The sequence below is a fragment of the Gymnodraco acuticeps genome, unplaced genomic scaffold (assembly GCF_902827175.1).
Source record: "Gymnodraco acuticeps unplaced genomic scaffold, fGymAcu1.1, whole genome shotgun sequence".
Lineage (NCBI taxonomy): Eukaryota > Metazoa > Chordata > Actinopteri > Perciformes > Bathydraconidae > Gymnodraco > Gymnodraco acuticeps.
This window is the reverse complement of record NW_022992285.1, coordinates 429,175-456,273: the sequence shown is the minus strand read 5'-3', so window position 1 is coordinate 456,273 and position 27,099 is coordinate 429,175. Positions and strand designations below refer to the sequence as shown.

The 27,099-nt window shown below is 40.3% G+C and overlaps 2 protein-coding genes across 3 annotated transcripts in view; one reads left to right on the top strand and one right to left on the bottom strand.

Moving 5' to 3' along the window:
• Positions 1-286: 286 nt before the first annotated feature.
• Positions 287-18,629, top strand: LOC117540777 (sodium- and chloride-dependent taurine transporter-like). Of its 2 annotated transcripts, none has more exons than XM_034207618.1 (14): positions 287-544; positions 4,471-4,700; positions 4,787-4,921; positions 7,784-8,018; positions 8,500-8,632; positions 9,269-9,403; positions 10,169-10,272; positions 10,416-10,540; positions 11,926-12,038; positions 13,417-13,554; positions 13,989-14,091; positions 15,565-15,665; positions 15,808-15,978; positions 16,947-18,629. In XM_034207618.1, the coding sequence occupies exons 2-14, from the start codon at positions 4,472-4,474 to the stop codon at positions 17,100-17,102; spliced, it is 1,878 nt and encodes a 625-aa protein (XP_034063509.1). In that variant the 5' UTR covers positions 287-544; position 4,471; the 3' UTR covers positions 17,103-18,629. The 2 variants fall into 2 exon arrangements, with proteins under 2 accessions (XP_034063509.1, XP_034063508.1); XM_034207617.1 differs by lacking the exon at positions 287-544 and adding an exon at positions 612-2,669.
• Positions 18,630-19,990: 1,361 nt separating this feature from the next.
• LOC117540776 (glutamate receptor-interacting protein 2-like) overlaps positions 19,991-27,099 on the bottom strand; it is a 31,272-nt gene continuing 24,163 nt past the window's right edge. Inside the window, 6 exon segments of the mRNA XM_034207616.1 lie at positions 19,991-21,984; positions 22,405-22,551; positions 24,375-24,599; positions 24,937-25,051; positions 26,195-26,354; positions 26,449-26,631. Of these exon segments, the coding sequence (XP_034063507.1) occupies positions 21,787-21,984; positions 22,405-22,551; positions 24,375-24,599; positions 24,937-25,051; positions 26,195-26,354; positions 26,449-26,631 (1,028 nt within the window). The 3' untranslated portion in view covers positions 19,991-21,786.

The following is a 27,099-nucleotide window of genomic DNA, read 5'->3' as shown; positions in this document are numbered from 1 at the left end:
TATAGGTCTTGTTATTATATTTTAAAAGATCAAATAAAGCAAATACAAAAATATAAAATAAAAATAGAGAAAAATCAAATAAATGTGTAGCCTATACTCAAAAAGATCATTTGAATTAATACAAGGAACATCACTAATTCTTGGAATATTGACTTCTACTTTAATTTAAGACATTGAACGTGTCTGCTAAATGTGTACTGCCTGCGAGTACTTTGCACGTATTTGGCACATTTTGCAAGTGCATGTAAGCCAATCGTGCCATGAGCACATGAGTTACGTGATGGATTATTTCTGGAGCTATAGGCTGTATACATGGTGACAGACTGTTATGAATCAGGGGTAGGGCGGACGGAGGGAGGCTGTCGCTTTAAGAAGTTGATGCATGGAGACTCTGGTGATTTTCCACTCAAACTGATATTAAACGCGCACCAGCTTGTAGAAACAATGGTCTCACAGAAAAATAGATTTCCTCATTTCACTCAGTGCTAAAACGCAGGCTACAAAACAAGGAACAACAACAGACAGCTTGATACCACGAGGAAAGGTAAATCGGCATCTTCTTTACGTATCAATTCAGGAAATTACGAATAGCCTATTAATGTTTATTTCATTTTTTAACGGCAAGAATAACTAAAGTAGACATCTGTTTCTGTTTTTAAGATATTGATTTAAGAAAACCACGCTGCGTTGAATTGTAATTTGTCCTGTTTTGATGTTAAACATCAGGTACGCGGATTTATTTCCTGTCCACATTTGTTCTTTTTCTTTGACATGAAGCTGTGTCCTACTTAAATACTGTCGTTTATACACGTTTTAAAAACAACTTAGGCAACATTGATTTTTTTTATTATTACAAAAACCCAGCTTTGGCCTTTGAACCGGTTTCCTGTGTTTACAGAGCAACCCATTTCTCTTTGATCGTTATTTGGAGGTCTGTTATGGTGCGTTCAGGAGCAGCCCCGGTTTCAAAGCGCCATGTGATGTGTTTAGGGCATATACTGTACTGTATGGGGTAAATACATGTGGTTATTATCTCCTTCAGAGTCCAGGTACCCGTTCACCCTCCACACCCACAATGAATGAAGGAATTGATTCATGTATGCAACGTTCAAAGCTAAAGGGGCGTCTGATGAACTAAGACTACTAGCTTATATCTTGTGATTAGTTGGACATACTTAACCCACTTCCTCTGTCTGCAACCTGTCCAGTGTATGATTGATTCATGTTGTCCTTTCTTAAACCCAATCCAAAAACTGATACATACCAGGTCAGCAGGATAACAAATGACCTGCACCTTCTTTTTAAGCTGCATGTGCTGAAAGAAAAGCGGGGTCATAGGGCCTTTGGGGGTGTCTTTGAGGGGTTTCCTGAGGTTCACCATGCAAAATAAGGAGTAGATTCTAATATATAGGATCATTTTAACCAGTATTTCTAGTCAAATGTGTCTTTCCCAGTCTATAGTTGAACATTTTAGTGTGAAATTATATTAAATGTTTTAACCGTTTCAACAATACAACAACAATACCTAAAGCTTTTTGTAAGCTATGAGTATGGAAAGTTGAACTTTATAAGGGTAACTCTGTGTGTATCTGGATAACCCACATGAAACTGTTTTTTTCTTTCTCCTTCAAAACACAAATCATGTGATCGCTCGCATAAGCATAATAGATTAGACCGCCTCTATCAAAGGTTATGTAACCAAAAATAGTATACAGGGCATGAAAGCAAACTAAATATGATGGATAATGGCGTCATGCAAAGTTAAGAGGTGTCAAAAGTGTGTCTGTGAAGTGCTCAAATGACAGCTTGCCATCAGCTGATCCTTGTCCCCCTCATTTAACTGTGCAAATCCTGCAGAGGAATGTATCAGTTTTTAATTGAACCTTGCATGCCAGCCTTTGCACAGCCATTGTGTGCTCTCTGAGCAGTGAATGGTATCTATACAGTTTCATGAACGAGCAGAGAGAGGCACACATTTCCTTATTAGGAGTTGTTATAAACTGATACAGTACTCGTTTACATTTCACAGATAACAAACTACATGTCATGAAAGAATGAAGGACCAGTGATTGGAAATGTCCCACATACCAGGTTTTATCACAGCATACGCTTGAATAAAAATAGTTTTCTCACAAAGATGCTTGAGAGTGGCGTGTTGATGTTATTAGGGACTTGTTATGAAACAGTGTCTCCTATTTTACTGCTGATGAGTTTGCATCACTGAAGCACTTGAACTCTCAATGCTGCCTTCAGTTTCATTTTATTCAATTGTACAAGACCATAATTCAAGGCCGACCCCCAGTCTTGGACAAGCCTCTAACTTGTTCTCTGTGTCTTCGACATGAATAAGAAGTGTGTGTGTGTGTGTGTGGGAGTATGTGTGTGAGTCACACATACTCACCCCCCACCACTTGGCTGTGTGTATGTTTGTGGGCAGGGAGTAGTGGGAAGTGGAAATGTACAGTCTGCCGCGTTGGTACCTGAGTCGTCTGTCACAGCTAGGCTGCGTCCAATCTCCACTTTGGATTTAATTGTCTTTAGAAAAGGGGCGGGCCCTGCTGTCAGCTTCACTTCTTGTGACCGGTGTCCGCATAAAGGCATTCAGTACAGAGGAATGGTAACAGCAGAGGGAGAGGAACTCTATACATAGTTGCAGCCATGAAGGAAATGTAAGTTTTCTAAATTGCTTTACTGAAAGGAGACTTTACTGTTCAGGGTTTGCATGTGATATGTCAAGTTTTCTTTTATTAATGGGCTTTAAATAGTTCAATGGTGTAATGCTGTCATGGATGAATAAATGTTGAACAAGTCTATTTTTGTGCTAAAAGGTTAAACGAATAGAAACAAAACTGTTGAGATTCATTTTGACGGGATGTCTAGTTAGGAAGAGTAAGTGATTTCAATAGAATATTTGTTTTTCTTTTCTTTTTCGGTTAAGTAATTTGTAGCTAAGTATGTCTGGTTTAAATCCCAAGGACAGTTTGTCTTAAATCTTATCTGTCGGGCCGGCAGCCTCCTAACACCATGCAGGCAGGTGGAAGCATACGCTAAGCAGACGAGGGGAAAAGAGATAAAGAGAGATAGAGAAACAGGATGAGAAACAAAGTGGGCAAGAACTGATCCAGTTATGTAAGGAGGTCTGAGAATGGAAAGCGGTTCAAGTTGACTTGTCATGCATAACAGGAAGAGAGAAATCCTAGAAAATGATGGGGCATGGAGGGGCTGCTGTTTAAGTATTGGTTAGGTTAACACAGTTCCTGGTAGGAATGTGAGGTTACAGTCTTAATGTGTTTGTTGGTAGAAGTAAACAATCCTGAAAGGGACATGCTGTCCATTTTTCAACAACGAATGAAGAGCAAATCTCAAGGGTGATATTTTCGAAGCATGAACGTTTTTCGTACAACTTGTACTTTTATCTGAGCTTCAACAATCAACATGGTCTGAATTTATTTTGGGTCTCGCAAAAGTTACGGGAAGTACTTGATGTTGCTCAGTTCTTGATATTGCTCAGTTCTTTTCTTAAAAGAAGAGGAAGTATTACATTTAATTGTGTATGTTACAATTACTCTTTTTGTGCTTTATTATAGCTGGGATCATAAATCACATTAAGTTTCTTCACAACTTCCAAAATTATTCTTGTTCTCTAAGGGGTTTATTTTCTCTTCTTTGGCTCATGCGGGGAAATAAGATACTTTAGCAAGTGATGCTAAATCCTGTGTTTCTTGGAACGGCGGTTTGCAGTGTAAACACGCTAGTGAACCTAAGCCGCTGTATCGTCTCGAAAGCAGCCAGGGCTTTAGCAATGCAGAGGGGTATCTTTTTCTCTAAATTTGGATTGTGGAGGACCTACTCGTTGCTGATACGGTAGCACAAGAGAAAGCTAAGAAAAAAACGTTTCTTCAGGGTCAGGTGAGATCTTAAAGTCCTGCATCGTGTCCAAACATACCCTTCCTTTTTCTTCAGGGACAATGTGCCCCCCTCTGAGCAGAAAAATACACCATGAATGAGATGAAAACCAAATTGTGGATGTGCTCATGCTATTGCCGTGGTGGTTTAGCCAATTGTGCGATTTCTTGGCAATGCAGTTTAAGGCATTAAGATGTTTTTTCTAAAGATAGATGTATTGATTAATTGATTAAATTATTAAGATAGAAAAACAAACACAGTGGGTATGCTCTACATTGTTGGATAATCCTTGTCAATTGCTTTAATTAACAAAATATTTCTCTTGTCTGAATGACCTTCCTGCATCAGTTGTTCAGATAAGCAAGTTGTTCAGATAAGCAAGATTAGCAACATAATATATCACGTATGCAGTGGTTACACAGCACGGTGTAGCGCAATCACGAGACAGCATTATCTTCTTAATTTTCCTCCCTATATTTGTCTTACCTCAATTCACCTCTGTTTCTCTGTATTTTTTTTTCTCTCTCCATCTTGCGTGTCCTTTTCCTTTTTTACCGTCCACAGCATGGCACAAAAAGAGAAGCTTCAATGTTTAAAAGACTTTCACAAGGACACCCTTAAACCTTCACCGGGGAAGAGCCCGGGCACGCGAGCCGAGGATGAGGCTGAAGGCAAGGCGCCTCAGAGGGAGAAGTGGGACAGTAAGCTCGACTTTGTCCTGTCCGTGGCCGGAGGCTTTGTTGGATTAGGAAACGTCTGGCGCTTTCCTTACCTTTGTTATAAAAATGGTGGAGGTAGGCAAAAGATACTTAATGTTAAACAAAGTGTTAAGCAGAAAACACAAATTGTTACTGAAATACGTCTCATTCCCATTACCCAGGAGCGTTTCTCATCCCTTACACCATCTTCCTGTTTGGGGGCGGCCTGCCTGTGTTCTTCCTGGAGGTTGCTTTGGGCCAGTACACGTCTGAAGGAGGGATCACCTGCTGGGCCAAGCTCTGCCCCATCTTCACTGGTCAGTCCAAGCATAAACACTGCACATATTCTCACACACACAGACAGAAAAAAAGAGGCTATGCATCCCCAAGCCAAATCTTTCCTGACGGGATCATTTAATATTTAACGCTGAGTAAAAGCTTAATTTGTCCTAACAAGAATCCTGCCCTGGTTTTCTTTCTGTTTTAGTCAATAGTTCATCCTTAGTTGACATCATGTTCTTCTAAAGGTGTCCTTCCCCATTTCTAACATTGTAAGTGGACCAGTCTTACTTCATCAGGATGCTTTGTGTTATGTAAAGGACACTAAACACTACATTTAAAGCAGGAATAATGAGTACTTAAAATGGATTATTATGGAGGATGATTTATCCACGGTCATGTTTACATTCATGCACACATGCACATTAACGTCTATTTAAATTAACACAAGGATATGGAACATGAAAGTAGGCGCTCCAAAACATAAAGTCATTGTTGGATTGCAGATGTTGTGACTGAGTAGATTGATGAGTTGCCATGGAAACAGACTAGCAAAAGAAACACAAGCAATAGCAATGAGTCTGCATAAAAACGTAATAATATTTGTTGACAATGCGGATACACTTGTTTTCTCCTAGCTTATAGTGTATGATGTCTGTGGGAGTTGTCAGGGTCGGGTTCCTTCACCTGTCCCATGACCTGAGATCACCAATTAGCTACTGATACTTTAAGGCACTCTTGGGTGCAACCCTTAACCTTTGATTGACAGCTGAAGACAAGCACAGAGGTCCCGCACCTTCAGCAGCTGCTATGACGCCTTTACTCATGTTCACACACGGGACATGACATGAAGAGAGAGGAAGCTGTGCCTCACCGGATCTCTAGCAGCTGCCGATGGTCTCCGCTATTCAAGGAACGCTGAGGCGGCTGTCTGTCCATATGGCGCAGCGTCTGGCACAGCAGAGAAAGTCCAGCAAAACTAGCCAACCACAATCCTCCAAATGTTTTCCTTCCCGCCTTCACATGTTTTAGCACACAGTGAAATTCATGTCTTTACTCCCTACACTCCAACACGTAGTCAAGTCCACACACACACACACACACACACACACACACACACACACACACACACACACACACACACACACACACACACACACACACACACACACACCTGTCACAGCGTTGACTTTATCAGTTCAAGTTTGGTATGTGGGAACAAGGCAGTGGGGGCCACAGAGATGATGAGATTAAAAATACTCTTGAGCAGTACTGGGATTTCTGTGTCCAGGTTCGTGGCAAAGTCATTTAAAAATAGCGTTAAAACACTAACAACATTATAACAGTAAGATAGCAGAGTTCGGGCAGCTTTCCCTAATTTGACTTGATAATGAGTAAGTTGTGAAAGCATTCCTTTTAAGTTGTTCAGCAACAATCTCCACCTCACACACGTTTTCATTTAAAGGGTTATTTCCCACCGGGCAGAAAATCTGTGCTGTGCTGCCCTCTCTGTTTGAAAGTTGAAGCTCTGACCACACCCAGAGTTACTGATGGTGTGGTCAGAAGTACACTTGTACTTCTGACAAGGGGCAAGGCAAGATGTAAAACCAGAAACCACTAATGTTGCTTGCTGGTAAATCGGCTATAATCACTATTTTTATAACAATGGATAACAATACTACTTAGGGGTGTAACGGTTCACAGAAGTCACGGTTCGGTTCGTACCTCGGTTTGGGGGTCACGGTTCTGTACGGGTTCGGTACAACAAGAAAAAGCAAAAAAAAGTCCCAAATGCATAATTCCAGGTTTGTTGTTATTTATTTTTGAACAGTAGTGCAAGTTTCAGTTTAAAAATAAGGAACTCTGACATTTTGAATAATTAACTGTATTAAACAGTTAAAAACAAACCACAAACAGTACCACACACACTCAGATGGCCATATTATCTATAATGGCTGATGTCAAACAAAAAGGTTTCATCAAGCTGTAAAACTAAAAAGAATGTCTTGAAAATAAATAATACATAAATAATAAGAAATTGTTTCAAGGGCGCATAGTCGTTGAAAAACATATGCCAAAAGCTTCCGTTATTTATTTTGGTCTCACGGCTTTCATGTCTATTGTCTTCTTAAAAACAGCGGGGATCAGCTGTTGAACTGCTGTTGTCTTTTGCTGGGCTCCGGTGATTGGCAAATCTGGGTGATGCCTTCTGATATGATTTAGCATGTACCATTAGCATACCGCACCGCTATCGAACAACGGCGACACACCGTCCTCGTCCGATCCACCACTCGCGCACTCCATCGTTGTTGTAGTCCACAGGGAACCCGAAATGTTCCCACACAGCTGATTTAAAAGAAGCAGGTGGGTTCTAGCTCCTGTGTGTTATCTGAAATCGCCATACTAACTTTTCTTCTTCTTGTATTTTGTTCGTTTTGTTGTTGTCTTTCTTCTTGTTCTTCATTTGTTGTTTAAGGGCGGCTGGCAAACAGCTTTTAGGCGCAATACCGCCCCCTGGATTATAAATAGTGTAGTGGATACTGCCCTGAATGACACTTTTTTTCCCACTCGTAAAAAAAAAAGGCGTATTCGTCGTGTGACTGCATGTGCCGAACCGTGACGTCCGAACCGTGACGGTACGGGACGAATACGGATACCGTTACACCCCTACTTGTTTGTAAGGAGTTGCTTGCAGTGACAAACCCACAGAGAACTAGCACCTGACTCTATTGTTGATATTACCCACTGAGAGACTAAAAGCAGAACTTAAAGACAGTGAATATCAGACTTACATAATATGGTGACCAGAAACATATCGAATGCATCAACACAAATCTAAATCATAACTGTATTTAATCTATCTCTATCTAAAATCTGCTTTCTTTTCTTCCTTTCTGCAGGTATTGGCTATGCCTCTGTCGTGATTGTATCTCTACTGAACATCTACTACATCGTGATCTTGGCCTGGGGACTGTACTACCTGTTTCACAGCTTTCAGCCGGAGCTCCCCTGGGCGAAATGCAAGCAGCCCTGGAACACAGAATTCTGTGTGGAGGACACGGTCCGCAAGAACAAGACCTATTGGCTAGCAGCCAACATTACCAACTTTACCTCCCCCGTCACTGAGTTCTGGGAGTGAGTATTCACTGATGGCATGCCTGACAAACACACACAAGTCCACGCACGTAGTCAAGTCCACGCACGCACACACACACACACACACACACACACACACACACACACACACACACACACACACACACACACACACACACACACACACACACACACACACACACACACACACACACACACACACACACACACACACACACACACACACACACTAAAGTAACACTGACAAGACTTATCTTGAGTAAATGTGTTGTGAAATGTCTTTTTAAATGCCTGTTTGCTTTGAGTCACGTTTAAATCATCTGATTCATCACACTTAATGCCTCTTACAGACTAGTGTTTATGCAGCATTAGACCTAAAAGCCCTAAAGACTCTTTTCAAATATCTATCTCACCATTTTGGTGTCATCACAAAGACCAGAGCAGCAGAACAGCACAGAACGACAGTCATTTGTCTGTCTGACTTGTGTTTTCTCTGCAGACGCAACGTCCTGAGCATCTCCTCTGGGATTGAGGACATCGGGACCGTGAAGTGGGACCTGGCCCTGTGTCTCCTAGCAGTGTGGGTTATCTGCTTCTTCTGCATCTGGAAGGGAGTCAGGTCCACTGGGAAAGTGAGTGCTGAGACACAGACACATCCTGTACTTATTGCGTTGCCATGGTGCTGTTTTTTGTTTGGCATTTTCACCCCGATAAATCAGTGACAAAACACTGTTGCTCAGAGAAAAGCCACATGCTTGGAGGGTTGTTAATTTGGTGGATTTAGAGACACAAGCCACTGCGCTGTCCTGAAAGTTTCTTGTTGGCCAGACTCACTGTCGGCTGTAAACAGTTGACTGCCACTCCTTTAGCCCTCTCTGTGTTTCTGAAACTGGGCGGGAGCCAACAGGAGGAGCTCTGTGAGGAAAATGATTAACTCTATTAAGGAGCTCTTGTGTGTTTATCAGCGTGAAGCCTTTATGCTCTGTAGTGTACTGCTTCATGCTCTGTTGGGCATCTCAAATCCTCATCATGACTTCTGGTGACAGTAAATAAGTCCTTTTCCCAGACCTTACCTACTTTTTCTTTGTCAAAATCCTTCGGGAAAAGAAGGGAAATGTTCGCCAGACAACATGGACAACGTTTCTTTTGACATTCAGTTAGAAATGAGAACCTAGAAATGAAGCTTTGTCTTTACCGTTATATTTAAAGGGTGACTAGTCATAAGTGTTGCTCAGTATTTTTGGCTGATACTTCCTTGTCCTTTCTAGGTGGTGTACATAACCGCAACTTTCCCATTCGTGATGCTGATTGTGTTGTTGGTGCGTGGAGTGACCTTGCCTGGGGCATCTGAAGGGATCAAATTCTACCTTTACCCTAACCTAACCCGCCTACAAGACCCAGAGGTAGGATCAAAAACTCTTCTCCTGTTTTTCTGTTTTTACTTTTTATGCAACTCGATTACATCATTTTTTTCACGAGTGATTGGATTAACAACAAAACCAAGCCGACATGTCTCAATAGGCTAGCCCACATGTGCTCTGTGCAAAAGTTGAGCTTAAATGGATAACATTTAACCAAGCTTCATAGAGTACGTGAGGTTTCAGATAAAACTGTAAAAAGTGCGCTCAGTAGAGTGCAGATCTCTGCCAGGTGTGTCTCCCGCTCCCACACCAAACAAATAAGAGTGGAATTTCAATCAATTGTCCCTCCGGCCCACCTTACACTCAAGATTGTGGTGGAGATAAGAAAAACAGAGATTTATTCATCTCATGTGGTAAAAAAAAATCAATATTTGCTCTAAAATGTTTGCCTTCTTGATATGAGCAATCACTTTCGATAAGCTGACTAGTATGGAGCTCATGATAACATTTCCAAAACACTTTCATAACAGGTGTTAAGAAACGTGTTTCTGCCCCACAGCCAACCTGCTCATGTAATTTAGTAGCTTTAAAATATTTTTTTATCAGGGGACATTGCTTTTAAGATTTGCACTGGACTCTATGTATCATACTGAAAATGCACTGGCATCCTTATGTGATATTCCTAACCAGCAGCACTGTTGACAAGCTGTGAATCGCTGATGCGGACCCGACTGGTTCTGTTTCACAGTTTGACATCATCAATATTGGATCACATTATGAAAGCGTACTTGTCTTCTGTCTCGTTAGGTGTGGATTGATGCGGGAACCCAGATATTCTTCTCCTACGCCATTTGCCTGGGAGCCATGACGTCCCTGGGGAGCTACAACAAATACAAATACAACTGCTACAGGTGAGCAGTGTTTCCGCTGGGGGGGGGAGTGGGACTGTAGTAGTGACAGCAACTTGTGTCAGAGACGGTTGCGTGAATAGAAAATGGGAACTTCGGTTCCACCTGTGTTCATTAACAACCTCCATGACATATGTGTGACATAGGGACTGTTTGCTGCTGGGAGGCCTCAACAGCGGTACCAGTTTTGTGTCTGGCTTCGCAATATTTTCCGTCCTGGGCTTCATGGCACAAGAACAAGGGGTGGACATTGCCGATGTGGCAGAGTCAGGTACGAGGGTCCAAGGGGATGGCAGCAGTGATGGTGGGCACTGTTGCCAAAAAAAAGACAATTGGAAACTCAAAACCAAGCACATTTAAAAAAAGTTATTAATTCAAGTCTCGGAAACGATGATGCTGAAATGTAGAGGTATCGGCAATTGCACACTCCTTGATTAAAAGCCTGAAAAGAAACAGAATAGTTACTTCAGTGTGAAATCTGTTGCACCTTTTCTGCGGACAGATTACATGGCATTGGTGCTGTGTGTTTTAGCTACACAATGACCTGCATGGTTAAAGATCTCATCACTACTTCAAGTGTTCAATGGCACCAGGTGTCTTCATGTCCCACAGTCAACCCACTCATTTCATTCAGTAGCTTTACATCTTCTTGACCAGGGGACTTTGCTAAGAAGATTTGTACTGTATGTACTAAGTGCACTGGCACCATGATGTGATATTTCTCACCAGCAGCACTGTTAACAACTGTGGATCTCCCGAGTGGACGCCACCGGTTCTGTTTCTGCCTTCCTTTATACTCTGGGGACTTTGAAGGAGATGCGTCTTCTTTCAGCATGCTCGCTCTGTTCAGTTTCAAATTACACTCTTTGCTTTCTTTAAAACTGGAATATAATGTACATTCAAACTATAATTGAGTAAAAATTACAGTATTTATTTGATGGGATGTTAGTGTGTACATTCACAATATATATTAAAACAAATGAAATTAAGAATATGTTTGATGTAGAACTGGCATTTTGCTCAGCTCTTCAATTGAGGCACTAGTTTGTGATTGCTGACTTTGTGTCTCATTGAATCCTGTTGTAATGGTATGTGGTTTTGCTGAAATCCTCATGTGCTTTGTTGGGATTAGATTAGATTAGATTCCAGTTGGATGTTATTGCACACAGTACCAGAAATGCATATTAGCATTTTAGCAGTGCAAACAGATGCTCAAGTGCATGGACTTATATGTGATATAAATAATATAAAGCAGCTATAATACAGTATGTACTGTATGAACAGGACCTTTTTATAAATAGCATTTACAGTGGAAGGGCTATTACAGGAAACAGTAATGTAATATCTACAGTGCAAAGAGAGACAAAACGTAAGGTATCTATGTATCATTATACATACGTTATTAATAAAAGTACAGGACACTAAAGCATGAAAAAAACAATTATATTGGGAATTGTATTTCCTTATAGTTTACAAGAGTACATAAAGCCAACCATAGATTTAGATTATTGGCAGTGCCAGACCATGCTCGGCCTGTCTATCTCAATCTTAACACACATTTTTCCATTCCCCTATGTCGTCCAAGCTGGAATAAAATGCAGATATTAATGTTGTTCTCCTCCCCTTCTCCCCATTCCCGCTATGCTTTCCCTCCAGGTCCTGGTCTGGCCTTTATCGCCTACCCTAAAGCCGTGTCCATGATGCCGATGCCAACCCTCTGGGCCGTGCTCTTCTTTGTCATGCTGTTGCTTCTGGGCCTCGACAGTCAGGTCAGTATTTTCACAATCACCGTGGCTCCTGTCAAGCAATGTCCAGAATAATTAGTTGGTGATCTGTGCTCTGCAATGTTTAGTGGACGGAAAAGTTAACGCAAACTAATTTGATGATAGATAAGTTGTGAAAAAATGGCAGAAATGCTGTTTTTTAGCCTCATAAATATCCATAGTCCCTGCTTTTATCTCTTTATATCATATTCAACTAAATATCATTGGGTTTTGAACTTACAAATCAAGACATTTAAAGAAATCGATATGGAATCTTAGAAACTGAGATAGATTTTTTTTTTACACTTATACACCAAACAATTAATCAAGAAAGTGGTTGGTGTAGAAGTGTGTACATTGTTTTAAAATTAAATTAAAGATTAATCGATAATGAAAATAATCGCTCATGGCAGCCTTAAAGAACTGCCCGTTTCATTTCAGAGGGATACCTTCTAGGTCCCTTCCAGGTCCCTTGCGTTAGTGCCCTGCCATCCACAATGTGTAAAACACATTAAGTGTCTCAGATCCATATCGAACGTCTCCAAGGTATCAGATAACTGTCAGACAAGAAAAGCAGACTTTTCCCACAAAGGAATTTTACTATCACGCTCGACCGCACTTGATGAGGCTTAAATTCCCTTTAAAGCCCTGTAGTAACACAAATTAAGTTTTAGAAGATGATACGCGTTAAAAGCCAAACATGTACTTGGTAGAAGTCATTATGATAGCTTGCATGCAAACCATTGCGACGATAATCTACATAGACAAAACACGAGTGTGCAATAGAGAGATTCGTTGGCCAGATCACATTTCCTGCTTCCAAGTGTAATTCTACTCCTGTGCTAACTCAGTCCTGCACATGGCCCACTACTTCTCTCTGCCAACTGCGAGATCAGGCCAACGCTCTAAATTTGAGCACATGTAAAGATGTGAGACATGTTCCCAGTTACAATTTGTGTGTGTGGGTGTGTTTCTTGACCATACAATTAATTCAGTCCTGAATGCTATATATTGTTAACGTCGCTCACACATACATGCCACTGTTATGTAAGGGCTTTTTGTTTGGTTTTCATGCAACAAAGGAGCGTGTTCTTGGTAAATTGGAACAATCTCATGATTTTGTTATGACATTATGTAGCTTATGATGAGGCCAAGGGGAATAAGAGGGAGACAGATGGGGAGACAGAAACAGAGATTTACTGTTGTTTTATTTCTGTTGCATCTTGATAGCAACAAACCAAAGAGGAGCCCTGTGTAAATTATCATTACTGCTCAACAAAGACAGCTTTCATTCTCTAATCACTGGTTTGCAGAGGCTACACAAGAGCTGCATGCACACAAAAAGACACTTCTGAGAACTTAATAGTTGTTTTTGTCCCCACAGTTTGTTGAAGTAGAAGGACAGATCACCTCCATTGTGGATCTATATCCAGCAGTCCTCAGGAAGGGTTACCGACGGGAGATGTTTATAGCTGCGATGTGTTTGATGAGCTATCTTTTTGGACTCGCCATGGTAACAAAAGTAAGTTCACCAACAGTCACTTGTATTGGAGTTTCTACTGCTTATCCTGTAGGAAGGAAAAAGAGAGTCTGTGTATTCGGATCAACGGCAGAGATAACGCCACAGACTTTCCACTTGCCTCTCGACTGCCTCATTGTTACGACCAAATATGGCTTCCTACCACATTCACAGCTCACATCCTGTATGTCTGAATGGAACAATTTGGAATGCCATTTTCCATTTAGCAGTTAACTGTGCTCCAATGGCGTCTCAGCACCTGTTGAACTCTGCCTCTGTTGGTAGTGTGCCAGCATTCTTGTGCACTGCTTTTAACACCCCCCATCCACTCGGCTTTTATACCCTCTTCTATCGCTTTGACTTTCTTTCGTTTCACACACAACAGAGAGATAATTAATGTTGCTTTTCTTCCTTTTCTTTCTTTTCTTTTTTTCTAGGGTGGCATGTATGTGTTTCAACTCTTTGACTACTATGCAGCCAGTGGTGTGTGCCTTTTGTGGGTTGCATTCTTCGAATGCATTGCTGTCGCCTGGGTTTATGGTAAGTGGACACAACTATGTTTTTTTGTAACGTCGTTTTTCAAATGAATGATCCTGAAAAAGCAGTAATTATCTCTTTGGTCGTAAACAAAGGTGTCCTTGTGGTTCGTCACACATCAGTATTTAAAAACTTGAACTGCATGCAGGGGCGTGGTGAGGGGGTTGGGGATGGTGTTGGTCCCCTGCTAGAATAAGATTGGCTATCCAGGATTGCCTCCCTCTAGACCCATTCTTTTATTGTTAATGAGGGAAGAAAATAAAGACCCTAATGAGGTAAAAACCCTAATTTGGATGAAAGCAACTCTGCATTGTCCAAAAATAAACACATTACTGATATTGTGTTGCTATCTGATTCCATAAATCATGCATCGGCCAAACGTGAAGCCACTATATGTACACTTTTGTGACTCTGAGGCTAAGTATGCTTCACCAAAACTCCCCAGGACTCAGAGTTAGGTGGCTTGGAACATAAAATATATTTAATTTAGCTTTCCTACCTTTCGAAATGTCTCTGCATTTCTAAGTACCATCCCCGGACTGAAGTGTTTTCCTTTTTAAGAAACAAATACTGTCCTTATAACAATAGTCCCTTAGATACATGAATCAAATCCATCTTAATTGCTTGGCCTCAATGTTCCTGGCCTCCAGGATTACAGATGCGTTACTCTTTGATTAATGTGCCGTAGACATATGCAACATATTACAAAGTTAAAAAAAAAAAGGTTGGGAACCCGTGACTTTTGGGAGCTGTTTTCTATCATTGTTACGAAAGATGCTATTATAACGGCACCACAAAGGAAGCTTACTAACATTCGTCTGTATTCCCTTGCCAGATGTTAAAAAGGAACTCAAAACAAAACAAAAGAACACATTGTTAACGTGTACAAAGGAGCATAATAATAAACATCAGGCACACTATAAAATTCAATAGCACACATAGTTCACTGCAATAAACGTGGAAGGACGAATAATGACCTAGTAGCCTGTTTATACTATATACATGTTATATGGTGCAGGACTTAGTGGAAATATAAATGCTGCAGCTAAGGGCAGACGGCAGAGATAAGGGGTAGAATGAAGGTCAGTCTGCGATAACAAAAATATCTCTGGAATAGTACAGACACATGGTATTACTTGTACAATGTTCAGTAACTTAAGGGGAACTACAGGTTAGGTTAGGGCTACATCTCCCATTTTTTTTTTTCAGCGACTTGCATTTTTATTATTTACTCGATTCATCATTTGGTCTATAAAATGTCAGAACATTGTGAAAGATTTCCATCCTAAAAAAAGTAATCGCCTTGTTCTGTTAGTCCAAAACCCAAAGATTTTACGTTTACAGTTTATGAAAAGTAACAAACTTTTTCTGCCATTTTTGCATGAAATAATTACTCAAGTCGATATGTTTTGGATTTGTGTATACCAGTATGTAAGCTGGCACTCATGGTATTCTGTGTTCCCTTTGGTTGGATAGGAGTTGATAATTTCTACGATGCAATTGAAGATATGATCGGCTACAGACCAAACTCATGGATGAAATGGAGCTGGTCTTATATCACACCTGTCCTCTGCATGGTGAGAGATGAGCGACAGCTTTTTAAGTTTCACTTGATTGTGTCGAATGAAGATATTGTTGATGACATGTTGATAGTTGGAGATTCAAGGTCACAAGAAGGTGTACAAGTTGTACTAAAAGAAGTATGTTTTTGTTTCCCAGGGCTGTTTTATCTTCTCCCTGGTGAAGTACAAGCCCTTGACCTATAACAAGGTGTACGAGTACCCTGACTGGGCCATCGGTATTGGCTGGGTTTTGGCCCTGTCCTCCATGATCTGCATCCCTATGGTGATGGTCATCAAGATCTTAAACTCTGAGGGATCCCTGATCGAGGTGAGCTCAACAAATAGTGTTTTTAAAGGAATTGTTGGAAAACATTTTAAAAATTGCTTATTTGCGGTCTTGTTGAGAGTAAGATGATATTACTCTTGTACCTGTACCCTAATACTGAAACTTTGCTTAGCATTAAAAACTGGAAACGGCGTGAACAGCTAGCCTGGTTTTTCTAAAGCTAACCTAACAACATTTCTAAAGCACACTAATTAAACTACTGTTTATTACATCTGTACTAAAATCAAAGTAAAAGAGTCATATAAGCGACTGAGACAGCTAAAGGCTAGTTTTCACTATTTTTCAACATAAATGGGACTTAAAACCCTAAGACTACAAATCTTGTTACCAACCTGCCTTAGGTGTTAATTGTTTTGACTGAGATTAGTTTTGACAAAATCATCATTTGAAAAAAGAAATATGAGAGAAACAAACTAAACAATAGCTAACTAGCTAGCCATCCTCCCTCAAAAGTTTGTAGATATACAGAAAATGTGTAGCCACGGCTAGCTGCTACCTCAACTCTCAAGCCCTAAACTGTCAGCTGTCAGTAAACATGCAGATTAGCTCCATGCAATAGTTCAAGCGAGGGCAACCTCTTATGGTCACATGACTGTCGCTTTGCATGTTATTGCGGCACATCAACAGTCTCAACTTACCATGAGGTTGTTTAGCAACCTGGCTATCCGTTTCCCTTTGCTTAAGGTCATTCTGTCAAACTAAGCTAATCTCCCGGTTGCAGCTTCACATTTAGCAAGTGTAGATATTTTTTTCATCTCAATTCCTGGTAAAAGTATGAAGAAGCCTGCTCCCCAAATGTCCGTCAAATTTTAAATCAACATGGCTTGAAATGTTGAACATGGACAAATTCAGATGCGATGTTTGTCATTTTAAATATAACATTCTGAGCATTATACTGCCCCTGTTTGTGATGGTCATTAGTCCTATCTCTCGTCTCCTTCCTTCCTCAGAGGATCAAAGCAGTAGCGGCCCCGGCAAAGTCAGGCGTGAGTTCTCGCCCGAAAGAGTACAACGTGAAGGGCAGCGAGCTGACGCAGCCCCTGGACGCAAACGGGACCAATGGCTTGAACAAGCCCACCCACACCATTGTCGAAACAATGATGTGAGCGCTCTCTGTGAGAGGAATAAGATTGATGTGCTTTCTGTTATTATCATACTTGCTAACCTTGATAATGGTAGGTTTACATCATCCAATATATTCACGTTAGAGATACTCTGATTTGATTTTTATGAAGAAAGTTATATATTATTGTTATGGTTTTTTTTTTTCTCATGTAATTTTTTTTTTACTATATCAATATTGTTGTTACAATTGTTGTTGCTGTAGCTGGCACTGATCTCAGTTTAGGCAGTATTTTGAGATAGAAAATGTTCAATGTTTACTACCTTTCTCTTGATTCCGGAGAAGAGATGACGAATTAGCTTTTACGGTGTAGTAGAAGAAAAATTCTCACTTCACTTAAATTTAGTAAACTAAATGAGTAATTAGCCATGTAAAAGGGAAAAGACGTCTAAACACTCTCACTTTATTGTTACTGTTTTGTAGCCCTAACTATCTTTTTTAATATCCTAATGTTCATCCCTGCAGTGAAAATGAATGTACCCTTGTCTCTCAGAGTAGAAATCCTTAACATGTTAAATGGCAATATGTAGTGTATAGTTAATCTTGCTTGACATCCTTTAAGCTACAAGTTAAACAAGGCCTTGGTCAAATACTATGAGAAAGTCCACCCTCAAAAATAGAAAAAGGATAACAAGCAAAAAACAGCCGAGGAAGTAAGGAGGAAAGTGGCATTTTTAGAGTATTTGTACACAGCCTGTGTGACTACTATAGTCAGTCCTAGTGCATTTATGGAAACCTCTCTTTGCACTTTATGTCGTTTCACCTTTATTGTAGTATTTGTTTATATTGTTGCAAGCTATTTGGAGATGCATTTGCAACACATTTCAGGAGGAATATTTGTAGCTTTTAACTTTATGATATTGTAAACTTTGATATACAGTATCTAGTTGTAGCCTTGCTAAGACATTGACACATTTAGAGTAGAAATCTGACATCAAACATTCTTAGCCAAATCTGTGAGAACAATTTTTAAAAAGTCAAAACCTTTCTTTTAACAATCCTTAGCTTTTCCCGTTGTGCTCATTACAGTAGCAGACGCGATCTACAGATCTACCACTGGATTTTAGTTGATAATGTTCGATTTAAGCATTTGTATCATAGATCTTAAATGTTTGTAAATCACTTATGCCTTTTTGTAACAATTTTATACTGTACATCATTTGAACACCATCACTGATTAATTAATTTGACTGAACATTTCTAAATATTGATTACATTGTAAGATTGGATTACATTTTTCAGAGTGCAATATTCATTGAAGCAATGGAATTCTCTGCTTGCTCAAAATGCACCACAGATTTGGAGTAATGTTCAATAATGCAACATCTTGCACTGTAAAATACACAATCTGAAGAATGTGCAGGAGCCACCACAGTACTGTGCTGCTTTGTCAGTTAAAATCTCGGAGATTCAAGTGTACCAAAGTATTTTTGTCTCACAGTTGTCCCCTTTTTAGATGCACATTGCATAATTTCTATATAGATTACGAATAAACATTTTTTTCTTTGGATTTTGTGTCATACAAATAATTTTGTTCTCTTAATATGAATATCTGCAGCATTAGCATCCCTGAAAAGTGGAGAAATGTCCATCTGAACATGACACCACTGTTACTTTGTATCCAATATTTACAAAAATGCTTTTCTTCCTGAATGCCCAATTACTCCATTCTTCTCTTTAGTCTTGTATTTTTCCACTGTATCTAAAGTTCTACTAGGAACCAGCTAATGTATTGTTGGTACCTGAAGCCCACAGCAAGAATACACTGTGTTAAATACATGTTTTATTCTTGCCATAAAAATGACTGCATATATTGGAGGAGTTCCTTGCTCAAAGGATATCTACCATCGCACAGATGATTTAGACTGCCTTTCAACACAATATCATATGTCTTCAGACATACATGGAATATCAAGTAAATGTGCACTGCGTAACCCTAACCCTCTGGTTTAGAGTGCCCGCTGGATGTTTTTACCCATGAATCAAGTATTTTTTTAATTAATACGATCATGTGTTTTGACCTGTCAATACTAATTTGATTCTACTCCTGAAAGAACCAACTATTTATTTGAACAAATAAAACCAATGCCCCCTTTGACCCCCACCTCTCACCACTCATTGATACTTGGCATGAATTTTTCTGGGTGACCTACCCACCATCAATCTAATGCCCTGGAACAGGTGGAAACTGCATTGACATCTCCCCCACAGGAATGATTCTGGCTTATTTGGGCATGTCTCTGGTGTCCAACCGTCCGGCCGAAGCTCGAGTCATTGAACCCCCTTGCACTTCAATATACGTCACCTGGATGGTCAACATGAGTGCAGGAGGAAGCAAGGGCTCCAAATGCATTATGGCAAAGGGAGAGCACATGCATCTCTATGTCAGGCTCATATTAAGTGTGGCAAATGTTGTGAAAAAATAAATATCTCATTCATGTCCTCAAAACTGATCAGAAACCCCGCTTGATAGTTATTTCCTGCTCTAATATTGCGACAGATATATGATTTACTTAACATGGATGGACAATAACATGTTGTGCCCCATTTGCAAAGGACACCTTGTCCCAAACTGATCTTACACAGAATACTAGTTACCCAATGTGTGACAGTAATCTAACTAACTAACGTTTCCAAAGAATGTTTTCAAACGGTCAATAGGGCTTTAAAGTCCTAAAAACATAACCTTAAATCAGGCAGTCTAAACCTAAGCTGCCAAATATTACAAAAAGTCTTTATAATTTGAAATAAACACAACATATTGCATTAAACCCAACTGTTGACACGCTTTTGGGTTAGTGTGCATTATCTTGGTGGGGATAGCCATAATAAACAAAACACTGTTGAGACACCAGAGCAACTATGGTTTCATGAACTTTATTCTCATAAAAAGAAATACATTTCTTAGTTTATAATAAATTAAACAAATACAAATCATATTAATAAATAAATATTTCAAGTTACTTTGAAACTATTCCTGACTTATTCAGGGAGATGTTGTAATTGACCACACAATGTGCAGCCACATTCAGTATCACAGCTTTCATGAAGATACTCAATGTGTGCATATACTTTAAATAAAAATAAAGCATGCCGATGATACATTATACAGCAAAATAAAAGATACAGTAAATTAATAAAAATACCTTAGAAATAGGCCTCTGTGTATAACATGTCATTTTATATAAGAAATATCTGGATCAGATAAAAAAATGTCACTGCCCCAAGGATTATTCAATCTTCTCTGAACAGGACATCACAACTATCTCACAACATCTTTACATCGGCCAACAAACGAATCAGGTTCTCATCTCCAGAGGCAGCTGGATCAGCAGGCCAGATTTGTTACACTAAAGCTTTATAAAAACACAGACATGATGAAAAGGGGGCACTCCAACAAAGATCAACTTCCAATACCGTTTTTTTTTTTAATACTTGCTAAAGACAAACCCATGCCTTACATGCTTTTTGATAACGGTAGAGAAAACAGCTACTGCAGAGAGGAACATCAGATGTGGACTGAGAACAAGAAAATCATTCATCACTGAAAATGTAAAAGGCATTTCATCCTCCGTTTTGGGAAAGGATGTAATTCACTTAAGGAAGCATCAGTGATGGTCCACCAACCAACCCATAAGTCATTCTGGTGTAATGCCACATATAGAGTCACAGAGTGTGAAATGTGAAAGTGAGGGAATTTTCAACAAATAAATCATAAAATGTGCCTTATGTGCAAACGCAGTGCGAGCAAGAAACATGTGCAGAAACTGAAAACAGCATTTTTGTTAATGTGAGGGTGAGTCATCAACACGGGAGCAAAAACAACTAAATGTACATAACTGTGGAGAACAGTGGAGTCTCTCTGGAGCCATTCAGAAACGATTAAACCGTCAAGGAAAAACAGAAAGGGTAGAGTGTCTTCACAAGCATTCCTGGTATTCAAATGTAAGGAGGTTTTAAATTCAGCCAACGATCCTTGGAAACTACCAGGGAGCATTTAGTCTATTTGGAGGTCCTGTCACTTCTGTGGGACGGGCAGTGTGGGAAGAGAATGGAAACAAGGGCAGTCAGCCATGTCGTGTATGAAATTACTCAAATAAGCATAAGGGCCTTGGACCTTGAGTCCATTAACACCCTGTGTGTCAGTGCGTGCATGTTTTATAAAGAATTGCATGTGCATCTTTTATGTGCAACAAAAAGATTGCATAATAAATGGAAACGTGAAGCTCAATCAGAGCAAAAGATATAAAATATATAAGAAGTGTGCGTATGTGTGTGTGCAGTGTTTGACTCTCCAGAGGCGTGCGTGTTAACATCCTGGCTCAGTCAGAAGCTATGACTCCTCCTGTTATATAAGCCTGCATGTGGCTTTGCCTCTGGAGAGGAAAGAGGTGGGGGGGGGGGGGGGGGCCTGAAGCCAGAGCCTCCTCTGAACTGCATCATGAGAACACAGTGACTAAATCCGGCAGAAGTGAACACATGCACTTGTAACTTTGTGAGTGAGGGATGCTTTCAGGCGGTGAGAGTGGCCGTTCTTTGTTGGTGTGTCAGAGAGGTACCGTGTGATAAATGTACCGTGCACAACAGTGTGTGTGTGTGTGTGTGTGTGTGTGTGTGTGTGTGTGTGTGGTCCCAGTGCTTCATAAAGCTACCGTCTATCTGTGTGGTCACAGGGCGATGCTGTTGGTCCTGGGCTGCTCGTGAAAGCAGAACAGTGAATGTGAGCGGTCGTTGGAGTCGTCGGGCCGCCCGGGGTCTGCTGCCAGAGGATTCCTGCTAATGACCAGGTCCAGGGCGGCCCTTGCCTCTATAATAAGAGGTACAGTCAGACAGCAGTCCAAGTCCCTGGTCCTGGCTCGGTTCACCTAAAAAAGGCATAGATTGACATTAGGGGAAATTAGCTTTTTGTTATATTGGTGAGAGATTTCATTGTAGTTTTCAGCAGGATGATGACAAGCTGTTTAGAAACAGTTTTACTGCTTTCACACACAGTAAATAATAAATGTATAGAACGGCACAAGATAAACAGAGACAATAAATGGAAGAATAAAGTGTCCTTCTTATAAAAAGGGCTGTGCTACAAACCTATTTATTTTTTAATGGTTATTAGGGATTACAGTTTTGATTTAGAAGATGGAAATATTTGTCAAAATGTTTCAATTGTTCAATGGAGAATACGTTTTTACTTGCACGTATAAAGTATATGTACAGGGGATGGATATCATTCTGATCCAACATTCACTAACAAGCAAAACAATTTGAATTGAATTTCTTCAAATCCATACCTGAAGAATGCGGTCGAAGGGTTTCAGCCCCGCCTGGTCAGCTGGGCCGTCGGGGCGGATCATGTTGACAAAAACTCCTTTCTCCAGAAGCCCGTCGGATACACTGAAGCCAAAGTCATTGCTGTCGGGGTCCTTCCTTAAGGTTACCTGAAACACATGAGGACACAGATTTTACAGTACAGCACATATTCATAAAAACCTTTTTTCTTGGCGTTTACACAGGCTTTTATGTCAAAACTGCAGCAATTTAGTATTTGGGGCAGAGATTTGCAAAAGATTATAGCCGATGGCTAGAAATCCTGACTTCTTTTTTTTTTTTTACATTAGTAAAAGTCCTTAAACACTGGATCCTCCTGGATTAGTTATAATGGCACACAATAGTGTCATTCATAGAGCTCATGCCTCCTAAAATGCTCATATCGTGTTTCGGGCTTTACATTAAACACTTCAAGGCTACACGACAAAGCAGAGATAACGCTCAGAATAGGAAACCAGATTCTCAAGAGACTGAGTTAACCTGAAAATAAATACACAGTAGATGAGAAGGTGAATACCATTCTCATATCTGTCCATTAAATGTGAAGCTGCAGCCAGGAGACAGTTATCTGAGCTAAGCATAAATACTACTGCTTGCATGGCTGGAGTAGATGCTACTCTTAGCTAGCTAACTGCCAGTTGTTCGACAGATAAAGAGAAATAACTCTCTCCTATCTAACGTTTTGCAAGAAAATGACTGAGCACATTTTCACAAAATGTTAACTTTAAATTGTGGCCGGACAAAAACACGGGTAAAGAACAAAATAAAAGACATGATAATATGTAAGATAACTCTAGAAGGGCATTTGTCATGAAATTGGGCTTCTACATTTTCCATAATCCCTCTGACAAACAAAAACATAAAGTCCCTGGTGGAGGTTGTATACATTTTTCTTGCAAACTACTACATATAAATTGTTGCAGTATTGTATCTTCACAGAGCTGCAGAGTTGTGTGTCCGTTGTTCTTCCTCTGTTTATACTAAACAACGTTTTAAACGGTCACATGTCTCTGTGTCATGTGTCTCTTGGAATTCAGACCCACACAAGCTGAGCTGGTACAACAAGAAACCACTTAAAAGCTAGGACTTCAGATGACTTTCCATGATATGAAGTCAGATGTGTCAACTCAAAACAATTTATATTTCCACACTGCCTGACGGTGATGCTTTGTCACTAGAGCATGCTCTGTTCCGGTTCCATGCTGAGATGCACAGATGACAGCAAACAATGCTTCTCAGGGAGTACACACCAAGGTCACAGCATGTAATGATGCATAATGAATGTTGTGTGTTTCTGTTGTACACATACTGCAAGTCTAGACTGGCCAGGTATCCACTGGGTCCAGTTAGACAGTACAACAGGCACAGTGAGTCCAATGAAGGAGGCACGCAGGTATAAATGTCATTATGGGCATGTTCCCTCAGGACACTTGTTTGCCCCATGTTCATCCTTCAAACTGGGAATGAAGCCGACTGATAAATCAATCCTCAGATAATCATGTGTCTTTACATTATTGTAGTTGTGCATATGGACTATCAAATATGATTTGGGTACAATATGCTGGTACAAGAGAATGGAAAGAAATTGACAATAAGGGAGTATTTTTCTTTTTTACTACAGAGTACCTTATTTATACTTATAAGGAACAATTACATTGTTCGCAGTTAAAAATGGAAAGGGCAACTGGGTCAAAAATGTGTATGTTATTAGTTAAAAAGGAAGAGAGAAGTGGGCAAAATTGGGTACATTAACATTTTTAGGCCAAATACCCCTCACCTGTAATTATTTATGGGGGGGTTACGAACATGACTCCCTATTGAGGACCCATGATTCTCAACAGGGAGTCAGTAACTGCTTGCGTTTACTGATAATGAATACTGTTGTTTATTTTCAAATTATGAATTCTACTGTGTAAATCCCTAAAACAACTACCTTGTGCAGTGCCAGCGTGGTAGGGGACACGATATCCGAGGGGTCCCCTCTGCCCCGGGGGGGTAGGTCTCTGCTTCCAGTCAACATGTGCAGGTTGGTTTTGTTGTTAGACTCAAAGTGCATTGCTTCCCTTTTAATGGGACTGATTTCAGAGCGAAACATTGAGTCGTCGTTGGTCTTGGTTTCCTCCAGGTACAGACTGAGAGCACTACCTGTCATGGATGCCTGAAAGAGCACAAAATCAAAGAGCATCATGTAATAAAAGGGGACAGAAAAAAAGACATCCATTTGGACAGCACAACATAATCTCATGAAGTATCCACAGAGCCTCATTAGAGACCAGGGCACTGCACAAAGCCTTCCTGGGTTAGAGAGGCAGCAGGTGCCCGGCCTGTGTTGTCAGATTTAATAACAGATTACACACTCCGGCGATTATCATAATGCTTCATCTGGCATGCTCTTTTAGGGTGACACTGGGCTATGAGTACATGAGTGGGACAAAGCAGATGGAGGAGGAAGCAGGGGGAAAGGGGGGGGGGCTGGAGATGACAGGCGGGCCTACCTCCAGCTCCCTGAGTATTTCCGACTGTCCGCAGGTCTCCAGGTCCTGCAGAGCCTGGGACCAGAAGCTGTCATCCTGGTTCAGGGTGCCATGGCAACGAGGGGGGCTGACGAATCTATGACAACGCAGGAACCAGAACATGAGAGCAGCCCAGCGGGTCTCGAGGCCGGTGTGCCGCAGACAAGAGGCAGCATGGGAAATGCAGTTTTTTGGGCTGCACGTTGGGGAATCCCTTTGAAAACCTCTCAGGACCACATTGAGGGTTTTTACTGTTAATTCTCACACGTTTGGAGTCCACTAGATAAGATAAAGCCTTTATAAAAGAGTTCAATTCAACAAAAAGTAACATTGCCCCCCCCAAAAAAGCAGAAAATGTAAAGCATGTGACACAAAAGTTCAGGAAAAAAAAAGAGGAGTGTGAAGAGACAGATAAGGCTGATGCATCCTTGGAGCGCTTTTTTGTGGAAACGTTTTTGTTGTAGACAAGGGGTGACAGAAAAAGATGCATCTATGTGAAACACCTAAGACTCGTGGGCAGTTAATAAAGCAGATGAGAGAGAGAATACCTAAGAAAGAAGAGAAAAGACAGTTTTGGAAAAGCACAAAACATGAAAGCATACAACACAAAATGAAGAGAAAATAATTCACACAGTGCAGTTTGTTTTTGTCAATGATCCACAGAAGCACTATACACAGAGTGATGGGAAAAAAAGTATAAACCTACTAGTTATATATATATATATATATATATATATATATATATCTTTTTACTTTTCTATAATCTTTGCTTTTTTGAGAAGTATTTAATAAATCTACCTCTTTAAGCCACAAACTGTTATTCAGAAGTCTTGATATGAAATAACTCATTAATAACTTATTGAATCCTGAAACATGATGAGGGGAACTGACTGTAAACCACTGGTTAATCTATAACAATGTGTTGTTAAACAATATGCAAGTAATAATGCACGTTTTATGTAAATGCTTGATCTGTAGAGTAACTATGCATGTCCCGTGTGTGTGTGTGTGTGTGTGTGTGTGTGTGTGTGTGTGTGTGTGAGAGAGAGTAAAAAATACAATATTCAGGTATAGCAAAACATGTTCAAGTACCTAAAACAACACAAGTCCAGTTCCAATGCTTATACACAGAATATGATTTGAATAAAAGACACCCTTTACTGTGAAACAAAACACGAGAAGCTGCACTGACATGTAACACGATGTTGACGGGATGTAAACTGCAGACCTGAGCCCTTACCCAGGTATATTATCCCACTCGTCCTCAGTGAACCTCCCATCGTACAGCGCCGAGTGGTGGACCAGGCCTGCAGAGCTGGAGCTGATTTGGCTCCTAAGCTTCGTGCGTCGCCAGTCATTTGGATTGAGCAATAGATCTGAGGCTTTGTGGAGATATGTCCCTGAACAATACACACAAGAAAATAGGATGACCTTATTGGATGCAAGACATAAAAGAGGTACATTAGAGGTAACTAAGCATCCAGTGGACCTTACCTTGGCTACCGTAGCCTGCATCGAACCCTGAGCTATCCCAGGAGCTCATGGCAGAGTCTAAACTGGGCAGAGTGGCAGAGTAGACCTCCGAGTGTTTGCTGGTCTTCTGGGAGTCTGTCAGCTCATCCTCTGTGTCGCTTAAAAACCCAGTTTCTCTGTCCAGAGGCCGCCGGCCATCAGACTCTGGGAATTAACAGAGATTCAAATAATCATCAAACAAGGAGGAAGTGCAACTTTTATCAGTTTTAATTAATCATTTCTGTAGCATTTAAGCCTCAAAGAAAGCTAAATCAATGCATTTTATTAAAGGATATAAAAACCCAGCAATTTTCATTATTTTTCCCCAACTTCTTTTTGTTTTTTACACTTTGTGTCATTGTTTGTATACGTTTAGTGTTCTTCCTCTTTCTTCCCATTTCTCCTTTCCTAACGATTGTTTAACATTTAGAAAATGTACCAAAGAAGTTTAATGGGAGTGGATAACATACAGCCACCAGGGATTTTCCTTCAGCAGGAGAATGGCAAGCAACATTTACTTTTAACGTAACTTTCTTTTTAGTTAAAAAACAGTTTTCTTATCGTTTCAATTGTGCAACTACATTTGCAAGATCATGTTTTCAAACCCCTTTGAGTAGTAAAAAAGGAAACATT